At 41.1% G+C, this 13,845-nt stretch overlaps 2 protein-coding genes across 2 annotated transcripts in view; one reads left to right on the forward strand and one right to left on the reverse strand.

Moving 5' to 3' along the window:
• Positions 1-13,845, forward strand: part of ROR2 (receptor tyrosine kinase like orphan receptor 2) — a 241,976-nt gene that overhangs the window by 67,104 nt on the left and 161,027 nt on the right. The window lies entirely within an intron of this gene.
• LOC129650522 (small integral membrane protein 15) lies at positions 9,445-10,829 on the reverse strand. Its single transcript, XM_055579112.1, has one exon. The coding sequence runs from the start codon at positions 10,668-10,670 to the stop codon at positions 10,446-10,448; it is 225 nt and encodes a 74-aa protein (XP_055435087.1). The 5' UTR covers positions 10,671-10,829; the 3' UTR covers positions 9,445-10,445.

Below are 13,845 nucleotides of genomic sequence, written 5' to 3' on the forward strand. Positions count from 1 at the left end.
TCTGTCAGGGACCCCAAAATTTTAAAGTCTGACAATTCCAAGTGTAGGCAAAAATACACTGAGAAGAAACTGGCAGAGGGAGATAATTGACTAGAGGATATTTTTTATTTAAAATAGTATGCAGCATATTCTAATGTTAAGATCTCTATTGATTTAGTGTTACCCTTGACCTAATCTGGCGTAGGTAAAATGTTTATGTCTGTATTCTTTTCTTTTACTTATTCCTTGTGTAAGAAAAGTGTTCTTGCTTTTAAGCTTCTAAATAAATAGAATTGGTAACTTACTAACAATCTGTAAATACAAAGTATTTTCTATTCAGATCAAAACCTCCCATTTTCTGTATTATGTTGTTATTGAATTATGTGAATAATTATGTGGATAAATTACAAATTATAATTGGGTTATTTTACCCACTTCTTTAAATGAATGTATATTTGATTAGTGTATCTTATTCTCAATCTCCCTTTAGTTTTAATTGTCCTGATTTTAGCCCTCTGCTTTTTAATTTTCATTATTTGTATTAAAAAAATTGTTGATGTATAGTTGATTTACACATGGCTGTGTTAATTCCAGGTGTACAGCAAAGTGATTCAGTTATACCTACATATATATACTCTTTCTTTCACATAAATATACTTTTTTTATATTCTTTTCCACTCTCGGTTATTACAAGCTATTGAGTATACTTCTCTATGCTATACAGTAGGTCCTTGTTGTCTATTTTATATCCAGAGTTGAGACTGATATACCTGCATTACTGAGTAGCTAAGCCCCAGCTGGAGAAGTTGGATCCTGCCCCAGTGGGGAAGGTACCAGAGAAACTATCACACAGGTCGGAAGGGAACCACAGCGGGGCTATTCACAGAAACTGCAGACAACCCAGATGTCCACAGGATACAACCCAGATGGTGACGAACTGTGATCCTGCTTACTGAGTGGAGCCACAGGTTCTAACACGCATGGCTCTCACAACATAGCTTGAGCAGGAAAAGCTAGCTGTAGAAGGATTCACGTGACCTGATTCTGTTTACGTAAAGGTTAAATCTGTACAGAGCAATCTTATATGTTGCCTTGGGATAAAGATGTATGTGGCAGAAGCTTGAAGCTATTTATGGAAATACTAAATTAATATAAATTCAGGATAGGATAGCGGGGGCCTTTGCAGTGGGACCGAGAAAGGAATAGGGCTGTATTTTTGGCTATTGTATTATTCATTCACTTTTTCGGGATATGTCTGAAAGATAAACTATTTCCAAACCTGAAAAACGAATGAATTTGAAGTCTTTGAACAGTAGAAGGTTAGGAATGGAACCCTGGAAGGCTTTTTTCTTCCCATAATGTGCCCTGTAGCCTAGGATAGAAGATTGTCCCCTGAAGTAAAACCCTTACATGGCACGTCCTGCCTGGCCTTGTCCTGCCTTTGTGGGTCCCTTCTGGGGAGCCAGATACGTTAAAAACTGTTTTGCTCCAGATGCTTGAAGAGTTTGCAGTTTCTTAAGATCCTGGGATCCTGGACAAAAGAAAGGCGGGCTGTCTCTCCTGCTGTCAGGGGAGCCCCTCTTGGGTCTGTACTTATATATTCATAGGACCCTCTCCTGCAGGGCTTTTAAATGGTGAGTAATGGGTTCATGACCCTTGGTGCGAAGAAAGATAACCCCAGCAGGTAATATTATCTTTTCCTTTCATCTGCTAATCTCCTTGCTGCCGGCCAAACACCCCAGAGCACTGGGTCTGTGTGCTTGCCAGCCAGAACCCTGCAATTACACCCTTTGACACCCCCATCCCCCACCCCCGCCCCCTGCCCGAACTGGAAAACCTGATTTTCTTAAGGAGAAAAGAAACCTCATCCGGGGAACGGAATTTGGTTTGTGTTTCCAGAGAAGCATGGGGTGGTCAGGGATCACTTCCTGACCCGAAGACCCAGAGCGGGAAGCGTCAGGCCTTTGTCTCAGCGCAGGAGGGCAGCTGCTCCCAATCCTGGCTCCTCTGCTCAGATGCCACAGCGTAGACAGTCTGCGGTGTAGACTGAATCATCGTTCCTGCCCAGGTGTGCTTGGACTTGTGTCGCACCCTCAAAATGGGGAGGGGGAAGGATTGATAAGAGTAATCAGAGTTTTCATTACGAGAAAGTTCCGACTCCTATAAAAGTAGAGGGAGTAGTATCAGCCCCATACCCCTGTGGACCCCACCCTCCCCACTGGCTCCAGCAATAATCGTCTATTCACACCTCTATTCTCTCCCCTTCTACCCTTTGAGTCATCATTTCATTTGTACATAAACATCTTATTATGTGTCCCAAAAAGATAAGGTCTCTATGACAAAGCAACCACTTTCTGCCATTATCACACTTAAAACAGTGAACAATTATTTCATAATATAAAATATGCAGTTGGTGTCCACCTTTCACTGTTTCATGATTATCTTATTTTTCATTCTTCAACCAGGATTGAAATAAGGTCTTACACATTGCAAATGGTTGATTGACTTAAGCACATTAATTTAAATTAAATCTCACCACTGGAGATGATCACAAGCTTGTGGTAGGGGGTGAGGGGCGGTGCTGGAGGTTTCATGTTGGAATTCCATTATGGTACCTCTCCTGTTTAGGATCCAAGCTTCACTGAGACATCTAGCTCTGTGCTTTCAGTTCATTCTGTGTCATATTCACCTGGTGCAGCAGTCCAGGCATGGGGGTCACACTTCTGGCCAGCGTGAAGCCCCACCTCTGCCACCACAAGAGTGGGACGAAGGGATCGTGAAGCACTTTAAGGAGGACAAGCGATCACCCTGACATCACAACTGTTGCTGGGCCTGATGACACAGAGGGGTCTGTGGAAGCTGGTTCATTCCTGTGGAGGAGGTCTGGGAATGGGCCTCCAGAACCATAGACAAACCACCCCCACCGCACCTCCCCCCACAAAAAAAAAAACTTTTACAGAGGCTGTCTTTTTTTGTTCTGTTTTTAGTCTCTGCAAGGCCCTCTACTCCCGCCCCCCGCCCCTCAGCCCCTCTGTGTTCCAGCCAGCTGCAGGCCATGCCGCCATTTGGAAGCCAGGCTGTCTCCCTGGGTCTGGCTAACAAATGGGAGAGAGCTGGGGTGCAGAGACTCCCGCCTTTCACTGACCAGTTTGGAGGAAAGTTGGGGTGGAGAGGGCTGCTTGTTCAGTCACCCCGGGTTCAGGGAACTGCCAGGTCTCCACTGACTGCTGAGCTCGAAGACTTGTTAGCATTCTCCGTAGAAGGCTTGGTGAGCTCTGCTGGGTAACAGAAAATGCTGAGTTAAGGCAACAGAGTGCTTTCTACATCATCTCCCTCACCAATTAATCACCTTCTCAGCACAGGAAGTTGATGACTTCATTTAGAAAATATGATTTAGAAAAGTTGGTCCAAAGACTCTTTGGATTTAGTGCATGTTAATATCTCTCCAGATTATATCCTGACTTTCGTTTAATTAAAAAAAAAAAAAAAAAAGACTCAAATGTTTTGCCAAACTGGAAGTGAAATCACGTTCTATGGATGGAACAGTCTTAGATGTGCTTGGCAGCCTGAGGGATGCTCCAGTAGAGGAGCGAGTTTGTTAGATAATTATCAGATCAGCGAGAAGATTGAGATAGAGCCCTGCAGCATTAATATTCTGACAGTGTTAAAAACTGTCAGGAAAACAGTCATGATAAACGGAGAATGTAGAATGTAGAAGTTGTGTGCACCTAGAAGGCCTGTTTTTTTTTTTTTCCTTTAAGGTGATCAAGAATAAATGGAGAGTGAGTAATCCTTTTTGTAGATCAATTAGGTAAATCGCACCTGAGTTCTCCCCCATGATTCCTGGAGGAGTGACTGTCTGTCATACACACATGACTACAAAGTAGAATCCGGAATGCTAGTGCAAAGGGCCTTGACTGGTGTGTGTTACTACTGCCTGTGTTTATTTGGATTTAGTTGGGCAGAAACTGACATGTGGACAGATGAGGTGAGCTTTATTGGATGGTGTTGAATGAGGAATGATGGAACTGAATTGAACAGAACTGACAGACAGAGCAGTGAAAGGAAGGATGAAAGAGGAAAGGGATTAGAACTCAAGTACCTTGACTTCCCAGACTGAGATTTGGCTGGAGACTCCTCTAGCTTCCATTGGGTTGAGTGGCTCTGTGGTTCTATGTACAAGTCTTCCTCAGTAATCAGCGCAAAGAAATAGAGGAAAAGGACAGAATGGGAAAGACTAGAAATCTCTTCAAGAAAATTAGAGATACCAAGGGAATATTTCATGCAAAGATGGGCACAGTTAAGGACAGAAATGGTATGGACCTAACAGAAGCAGAAGATATTAAGAAGAGATGGCAAGAATACACAGAAGAACTATACAAAAATGATCTTCACGACCCAGATAACCACAATGGTATGATCACTCACCTAGAGCCAGACATCCTGGAATGTGAAGTCAAGTGGGCCTTAGGAATCATCACTACAACAAAGCTAGTGAAGGTGATGGAATTCCAGTTGAACTATTTCACATCCTAAAAGCTGATGCTGTGAAAGTGCTGCACTCAATATGCCAGCAAATTTGGAAAACTCAGCAGTGGCCACAGGACTGGAAAAGGTCAGTTTTCATTCCAATTCTAAAGAAAGGCAATGCCAAAGAATGTTTAAACTGCCACACAATTGTACTCATCTCACACGCTAGTGTTCTTGCCTGGAGAATTCCAGGGACAGCGGAGCCTGGTGGGCTACCGCCTATGGGGTTGCACAGAGTCGGACACTACTGAAGCGACTTAGCAGCAGCAGCAGCAGCACATGCTAGTAAAGTAATGCTCAAAATTCTTCAAGCCAGGCTTCATCAGTGCGTGAACCATGAACTTCCAGATGTTCAAGCTAGTTTTAGAAAAGGCAGAAGAACCAGAGATCAAATTGCCAACATCTGTTGTATCATCAAAAAAGCATGAAGAGTTCCAGAAAAATATCTACTGCATTATTGACTACTCCAAAGCCTTTGCTGTATGGATCACAACAAACTGTGGAAAATTCTGAAAGAGATGGGAATACCAAACCACCTTACCTGCCTCCTGAGAAATCTGTATGCAGGTCAGGAAGCAACAGTTAGAACTGGACATGGAACAACAGACTGGTTCCAAATAGGAAAAGGAGTACGTCAAGGCTGTACATTGTCACCCTGCTTATTTAATTTATATGCAGAGTACATCATGTGAAATGCCAGGCTGGAAGAAGCACAAGCTGAAATCAAGATTGCTAGGAGAAATCCCAATAACTTAGATATGCACATGATACCACCCTTATGGCAGAAAGTGAAGAAGAAATAAAGAGCCTCTTGATGAAGGTGAAAGAGGAGAGTGAAAAAGTTGGCTTAAAGCTCAACATTCAGAAAACTAAGATCATGGCATCTGGTGCTATCACTTCATGGCAAATAAATAATGGAAACAGTGACAGACTTTATATTTTTGGGCTCCAAAATCATTGCAGATGGTGACTGTTGCCATGAAATTGAAAGACACTTGCTCCTTGGAAGAAAAGTTATGACCAACCTAGATAGCATATTCAAAAGCAGAGACATTACTTTGCCAACAAAGGTCCATCTAGTCAAGGCTATGGTTTTTCCTGTGGTCATGTATGGATGTGAGAGTTGGACTGTGAAGAAGGCTGAGCCCCGAAGAATTGATGCTTTTGAACTGTGGTGTTGGAGAAGACTCTTGAGAGTCCCTTGGACTGCAAGGAGATCCAACTAGTCCATCCTAAAGAAAATCAGTCCTGGATATTCTTTGGAAGAACTGATGCAGACGCTGAAGCTCCAATATTTTGGCCACGTAATTCGAAGCACTGACTCATTAGAAAAGACCCTGATGCTGGGAGATTGAAGGCAGGAGAAGAAGGGGACGACAGAGGATGAGATGGTTGGATGGCATCACCGACTCAGTGGACATGAGTTTGAGTAAGCTCATGAGTTTGAGTAAACTCAGTTGGTGATGGACAGGGAAGCCTGGTGTGCTGCAGTTCATTGGGTTGCAAAGAGTCCAACACGACTGAGTGACTGAACTAAACTGAACAGGAGCTTGTGAATTATTGAGTCGTGACCTACTATAAATGTGTCTGCAAATACACTTTAATTATACTTGTTACTATGTTATCTTGCTATGGCCACTATTACAAAGAACCACGCATAGGGTAGCTTGCTGCTAAGTCGCTTCAGTCATATCCGAGTCTGTGCTACCCCATAGATGGCAGCCCACCAGGCTGCCCCATCCCTGGGATTCTCCAGGCAAGAACACTGGAGTGGGTTGCCATTTCCTTCTCCAGTGCATGAAAGTGAAAAGTGAAAGTGAAGTTGCTCAGTCATGTCTGACTCCTAGCGACCCCATGGACTGCAGCCTACCAGGCCCCTCCGTCCATGGGATTTTCCAGGCAAGAGTACTGGAGTGGGTTGCCATTGCCTTCTCAGACAGGGGAAATTTATTTCCTCACAGATCTGGAGGCTGGAAGTTTAAGATCAAGGTGTTGGCAGGGTGATTTTTCTGAGGCGTTTCTCCTTGAAGACAGCCACCTTCTATTACAGGTGTTGTTGCTGTTTGGTCACCAAGTTGTGCCTGATTCTTTGTGTCTCTGTGGACTGTAACTCACCAGGCTCCCCTGTCCTTGATTCTCTCCCGGAGTTTGCTCAAACTCATGTCATTGATGCTATCTAACCATCTCATCCTCTGCCTCCCCTTTCTCCTTTTGCCTTCAATCTTTTTCAGCATCAGGGTCTTTTCCAATGAGTTAGCTCTTTGCATCAGGTGGTCAAAGTATTGGAGCTTCAGCTTCTGTATCAGTCCTTCCAATGAATATTCAGGGTTGATTTTCCTTTAGGATTGATTGGTTTGATCACCTTGAAGTCCAAGGGACTCTCAAGAGTTTTCTCCAGCACCACAATTCAAAAGCATCAGTTATTCTGTGCTCAGCCTTCTTTATTTTATAGGTCTGTCTGTGTCCAAAATTTTGTTTTTATAAGGACACCAGCTGGATTGGATTAGGACCCGCCCTAATGACATCATTTTATTTTACCCATGTCTTTAAAGGGTCTTTCTCCAAATATAGTCACATTCAGGAGTACTGGGAGTTCGGGGTTCAGCATATAGATTTTGTGGACAGCACTTAGCCCAAAGCAGCTACTAACAGGGCTTTTTTGCTTTGACGTTCTACCTGGCCAACATTTGCTGTGATGGAATACCCAGTTTGTCCTCCTTAACTTTGCTATCTTTTCGTACAATGCCAGCACAAGCTGAGGCAAAGGTTCTATGTTTAAGAGGAGGCATGGGCAGGGCAGGGGTTGGCACTAAACCCTCCATAGTCTTTGTGTAAGTTAGCCAGCTCTCTCCTGATGCTTGCTGAGGTCTTCACTTAGTCTTTAGGGCCAGGCTTCTGTCAGAACCAAGAGTTTTCCTAGGATTTGTTTCTTGGTAGGCATGTTCTGACCATCATATATGCCTGACTGCACATCAGAAGAGATTAAGGATTTGTGGATATTTAAAGAATGCAGGAGTTGTTGCCTCTGCAGAGTAGGGAGATGGGTGGCTCAGGAACAAGAGTAGAAGACCTTACTCTCCATTTCTTTAAAACTTTAGAATTTGTTCCATTCTTGTGTGTGTATGTGTACATATATCTCTTATTTAGAAAATAAATAAATAAAATTATCCTTGAAAATAGAGAGGAAAGAATGTCAGTGTATCTTTCCATGGCTTTGTCCTTTGTTCTTTATTATTTATTTTAATAATTTAATTTTAGTTTGTTATTTTGACTGCACTGGGTCTTCATTGCTGTGTAGACTTTCTTCAGTTGTGGCCAGAGGAGCTGCTCTCTGATTGTAATGCATCAGCTTCTTACTGCAGTGGCTTCTCTTATTGTGGAGTTTGGGCTCCAGGGCGCACAGGCTTCAGTGGTTGCGGTAATTGTGGTACATGGGTTTAGTTGCCCTACAGCATATGGGCTCTTCCTGGACCAGAGATCAAACCCATGTCCCCTGAATTGCAAGGTAGACTCTTAATCACTGGACCATCAGAGAAGCCCCATCCTTAAATTCAGAAGGATGTCGCCACCCTCTTTGCTGACCCAGTGGTACAGAATGCTGGGCTTCCCTATCTCGTTTCCTGGAATAGAGCCCAAGTCCCATTTGCTGGTGATGTGAGTGAATATATGCTGTGTATTGAGAGTTCCTTTTCATGGAAATCAAAACTACAATGAACTATCATCTCACACTGGTCAGAATGGTCATCATCAAAAAATCTACAAACAATAAATGCTGGAGAGGGTGTGGAGAAAAGGGGACCCTCTCACAGTGCTGTCAATTGATATAGTCACTATGGAGAACAGTATGGAGATTTCCTGAAAAACTAGGAATAAATCTACCATATGACCCAGCAGTCCCACTACTGGGCATATACCCTGAGGAAACCAGAATTGAAAAAGACATATGTACCCCACTGATCACTATTTACAATAGCCAGGACATGGAAGCAACCTAGACATCCATTGACAGATGAATGGATAAAGAAGCTCTGGTACATATATACAATGGAATATTACTCAGCCATAAAAAGGAATGCATTTGAGTCAGTTCTAATGAGTTGGATGAACTTAGGCCTATTATGCAGAATGAAGTAAGTCAGAAAGAGAAAAAGAAATATTGTGTATTAACACATATATATGAAATCTAGAAAGATGGTGCCAATGAACCTATATGTATGTCAGCAGTGGAGACAGAGACATAGAGAACAGACTTGTGGACATGGGTGGGGGTCGGGGGGAAGGAGAGTGTAGTACAAATGGAGAAAGTAGCATGGAAACATATACACTATCATATGTAAAGTAGATAGCCAGTGGGAATTTGCTATATGGCTGAGGGAGCTCAAACCAGTGCTCTGAGACAGCCTAGGGGGATCTGATAGGGAGGCAGGTGGGAGGGAGGTCCAAGAGGGAGAAGACATATGTAAAAATATGGCTGATTCATGTTGATGTACGGCAGAAATCAATACAATAGTGTAAAGCAATTATCCTTCAATTAAAAATAAATAAAATTAAAAGAAGAGCTCCTTTTTGGTCATTTGCAAGGCTTTTTGGGATGCCTTTCTTTTGGATTTGTCTTTTTTTTTTTTTTTTTTAAAGTATCAAATTTATTTCAATATCTAGTTTCATTTTTAAATTAAAGCTATTGGACAATTTTTTGCAAATTAAAATTCATTATTAGAGGTGAGGAAAACATTAATAAGCTATTCCTGAAAACAAAATTATCAACCATGCATTTAAAAAAGCCATGTTAAAGAGTAAAAAGTTCCAATTATACTATTTAACTGAAGGAAATATCCTTTACCTCTTTATTTCTAATTATAACATTCTCATTTTGACACAATTTACACTTTTTTCACCCATTAATACAATGCAAACAAAGTTTTTCCAAATATTAAGAGGATATTGTTTACCATTTATGACATATAACATAACTGTAACTCTTTAAAAGCTCCTTAAAAGAAAGTTGAAATTTTAATTTTCACTGTGAACCTGTCCGATCAAAAAGTAAAGGACATCACCACCACATGAATTAAAACAAAGAATGGAATAAAAAACAAAAGTGGTATCTATATAATCAGCAAATTATCTGATAAGACATGTTAACTACTTCACATTTCTACTTAGCACAAGTGAGAATAAACTGGTTCCAAGGTTTGGCATTTTTACTCTTAAGCTTTAAATCATAGTGTTACTCTACTCAAGTCATCTCTAAGAAAATGGCAGTGTTCATAAGTACAAAAATGATTATATCCAGTAGGTGGTATTCTACATAGTCAAGACAATTCTTTATAAAATTAGATTTTTAAAAATGCAGACTATCTGGTAATTACCAGTATCTCAAAAGCTAAAATAAGAAAAATACAGAAAATAAAGAAGTACTCATTGAATAATATTATTTTGCTTTGAGGAAACCAGAAATGATTCTATTCCAAGAAATAAGTAATGATCAAGAGATGTAATTAATACACCATTTATCTTTTAAGCCAAACCACGCTTTTCTGCTCAGAACAACTCTTGATTTTTACATTCTTAATCTTTGTCCAGAACAGGACCACATTTTAAGCCATTTTTGAATAGAGTTCATAATCTAAAGCCACTTTTCTTCACAGGATGTTTTCATTTTAGTATTCACACATAAGCTGCAAAAAGGCAAATGAAAGTCAGTTATAAGAATCTGTAGCATAATAAATCCCGATTTACAGTAACTGTCAACAGAGTTCTATACCGAAGCCGAAAAGTTGCTACAGTACAGGTGAGAACTGACATGATTCTTCCACAGACTCAGACTTCATTTAGTAATACTGTCATAAGATCCAAAAAGAAACCTTAATAGGTCCTTTCAAAGATGCATAATTTTCCAAACAATTTTCCTCTGGACGCACAGCCTGTTCATTCCTTCAATCCTTTTTTAGTCGTTTAGCTTTTGCAATATTTTCTTGACGTTTTTGTTTCTTCTTTTGCTCCTTTTCCCTGGCCTCAATCATCTTGGCCAATTTCCAAGATAGCACAGCACTTGCTAGAAACAATGGAGTCAGAGCCAAAATAACTGTTGTAAGGAAGCCATATGGGTCCTTTGCAGCCCATTCCACAACATACTCAGCCCAAGCCTTTAAATCAAACATCTTCGTGGAGGCCTTATGCTTGAGTAGTGGTCTCTAATTTTGTTCTGGGATTATCAGCCAGTCACAATTTCAGATGACCTTTGGTTGGCTGTCTTCTTCTTTAACTCTACCAATACACTTCTGAGAGAAGGCTTAAATTCTATATACTCCAGGCCGGAAGCTGGATTTGTCTTTTTAAAAAAACTGGAATTTTTTGTACTGAGTTCTTTGCAGAAGAATTCTAGAAATACGGTTGGCTTTTAATTTTGGCCTCTAGAGAATGAAGGCCCTTCTTACATTTATGCTTCTAAGAAGATGATGGGTTACAGTTTGCTTGAAGCCTCTGAGTGATGTTGCAAAGAGGCTAAGCCTCTGAGTAGTGTTGCAAAGAGTCTAATTTGTCACATTTATCCAAAAAAAAGTGTTGACCCCAAGAGAGTCCTGACAATGAATAAACACAAACTCTGTCCTTATGTTTTATATGAAGAGCTGAACAAGGGAATAATCGTTCATCTTGATAGATACTGTGAGATGGATAGGTCTATATGAAATACCAATTGATGACCCTCTGCTGGTGAGGTCAGGAAAGCTTTGTGGAGAAGATGTGGCCTCTGGAGCTGACGTTGAGGGACAACTCATCTCCACAGGTAGAGGATAAGAAGAGCTGTGGAGGTGTGAACACAGGACCTTGGACCCTGGGAGTGGAAGGAGCTATCATGGTCTGTTGAGGCAATATCTATTCATTCTTACTGCCACCCACCTGGCCCTGTCCTCCATTGGTATCAGTAGACTAAGCGAATTGAATGAATGGGCACAGTTACAGTGCTACTGTGATATTTTTCAAGCAAGAAAGGGATTTTTCAGATACCATAAATATTCCATTTGTTGGAGGAAGCCAGAGTTGATACTGGGCCCTAGGAAGTTCTAAACACTCTGGAAATCTTGTTAAAGCTAGAGGCTTAAACAAATTAAGGGGTCCCTATCCTTAAAGTCTTTCTTTGTTAGCCTCCTTTTGATGAGAAAATAATTGATTATCTTTTATAGTTCTTCTCCCCGGGGAGCACTGGAATAGTTTGAAAATGCAATCTAATTACAAATCTTGAAACCTCCTACAGTGGTAGGAGGCAAGTATTATTACCCTTTTGGTCACTTTCTCCTCCTGTTTTTAGCTTAAATCTGACCCTGGGAGATGAAGAGACTTGCCTAAATATAATGTAGTCTGTCAATGGACATAACAAAAATAATTGTTATATAAAAAGTCCAGCCGTGGAATGATTTGATAACATCATTTGCTATGGTTCTTCAGAATTATTAGCTACTGAACAAGAATTGAGTGAATATAGGCAATGTCAGCCCACTCCAGTACTTTTGCCTGGAAAATCCCATGGATGGAGGAGCCTGGTGGGCTGCAGTCCATGGGGTCACTAAGAGTCGGACATGACTGAGCGACTTCACTTTCACTTTTCACTTTCATGCACTGGAGAAGGAAATGGCAACCCACTCCAGTGTTCTTGTCTGGAGAATCCCAGGGACGGGGGAGCCTGGTGGGCTGCCGTCTATGGGGTCACACAGAGTCAGACACGACTGAAGCGACTTAGCAGCAGCAGCAGCAACAATAGTAATTTGGCAACCCTTAATCTGTTTCCTGGAAATCCAGGTTTTTTGACACGTCTGAGTGATAATTTTGCCCTTACAGTATTGCTCTTCTTTTTCTGACACTGTAGTCTTTGACCTTCTTGGTCCTTTCTGGTCACAAAACCCGTCAGTCAATTCCCTGGGAAGCTTGTTCTGTTTTGTCCTGCCTCCCATCAGTCTAGGCTGGATACCTGACTTAGGGATGGGCACGCTCCCTACACCAGGCATCCATGGGACTTCCTGATATTCTCCTTTCAGGCAGGGTGGATGAAACCTTGAGTGTGGTGAGTGAGGTTGGAAGGAGAGTGAAGGGAGTCATGGGAAGTAAGATAGGTACTTTCTAAGAAGCATTGTATAAATAAATGTTAAGTTTTCTGAATCTTTGTAAATATCACACACACACACACACACACAATAGTTTGGCTGGGTATCATTCTCAGTTGGATGTTATGTTCCCTGGAACATCACCCCACAGTTGCCTGGCACCCTGTGCTGCCTTCTGAGAGGTCCACTGCCACTTGCGGCCTCATTTCTTCTCTGGTGACTCATTTTTCCTTACAGAGATTTGACGATCTTCTATTTATCCTTAGCGTTCTAAAATTTCATGATGGTATATTAGGTGTATGTGTCTTTTGGTTTGTTGTTCTGAGTGCTGGCGTGGCTTCTTTAATAAAACAAGTCTTTCAGCTTGGGAATGTTCTTTGTATCCTTTTTTAACCCCCTCCATTTTTTTTTTTAATGTTATCTTTCTAAAACTCTCCTCTTCCTTTTTTTCCTCCTGTGGAATTCCAGCTTTATCACTCTGCCCTTCTATTGAATTTTGTTTTTAATGTGGGCATCATATTTTAATTTCCAATAGCTCCTCCTTCTCTATTTCTTTTTTTTTATTTTTTTATTTTTTTTGCTTTTTAATTCTTTTTTTTTTTAATTTTATTTTATTTTTAAACTTTACATAACTGTATTAGTTTTGCCAAATATCAAAATGAATCTCTATTTCTATTTTATTACATTCTGGTAATTTTTAAAGAATTTTATACCATCTCTTGTGTCTCCAAAGGTTTAGTTTTCTTTCTTTTGACTTCTCTGGAGTAATTTGCTTGTGTTCTTATCTTGGTACCTCTCTTTATATTGGGGGCTTCAGATGTGTGGTAGTTCTGGGTTGACTCTTGATTGAGCCAATAGCATATGACCATGAGACAAATTTACCTGTGTGGACAGGTGAATTCACTTTAGATTCAGTGTTGGGGACTTGGTACATTAAAAGATATATAAGTCTGTTCCCAAGTAGTCTCAGTTCAGTTCAATTCAGTTCACTCAGTCGTATCTGACTCTTTGCAACTCCATGGACTGCAGCACACCAGTCCTCCCTGTCCATCACCAACTCCCAGAGTTTACTCAAACTCATGTTCATTGAGTCAGTGATGCCATCCAACCATCTCATCCTCTGTCGTCCCCTTCTCCTCCCGCCTTCAATCTTTCCCAGCATCAGGGTCTTTTCAAATGAGTCAGCTCTTTTCATCAGATGGCCAAAATATTGGAGTTTCAACTTCAACATCTGTCC

The sequence above is a fragment of the Bubalus kerabau genome, chromosome 4, assembly GCF_029407905.1.
Source record: "Bubalus kerabau isolate K-KA32 ecotype Philippines breed swamp buffalo chromosome 4, PCC_UOA_SB_1v2, whole genome shotgun sequence".
In the NCBI taxonomy this organism is placed as follows: domain Eukaryota; kingdom Metazoa; phylum Chordata; class Mammalia; order Artiodactyla; family Bovidae; genus Bubalus; species Bubalus kerabau.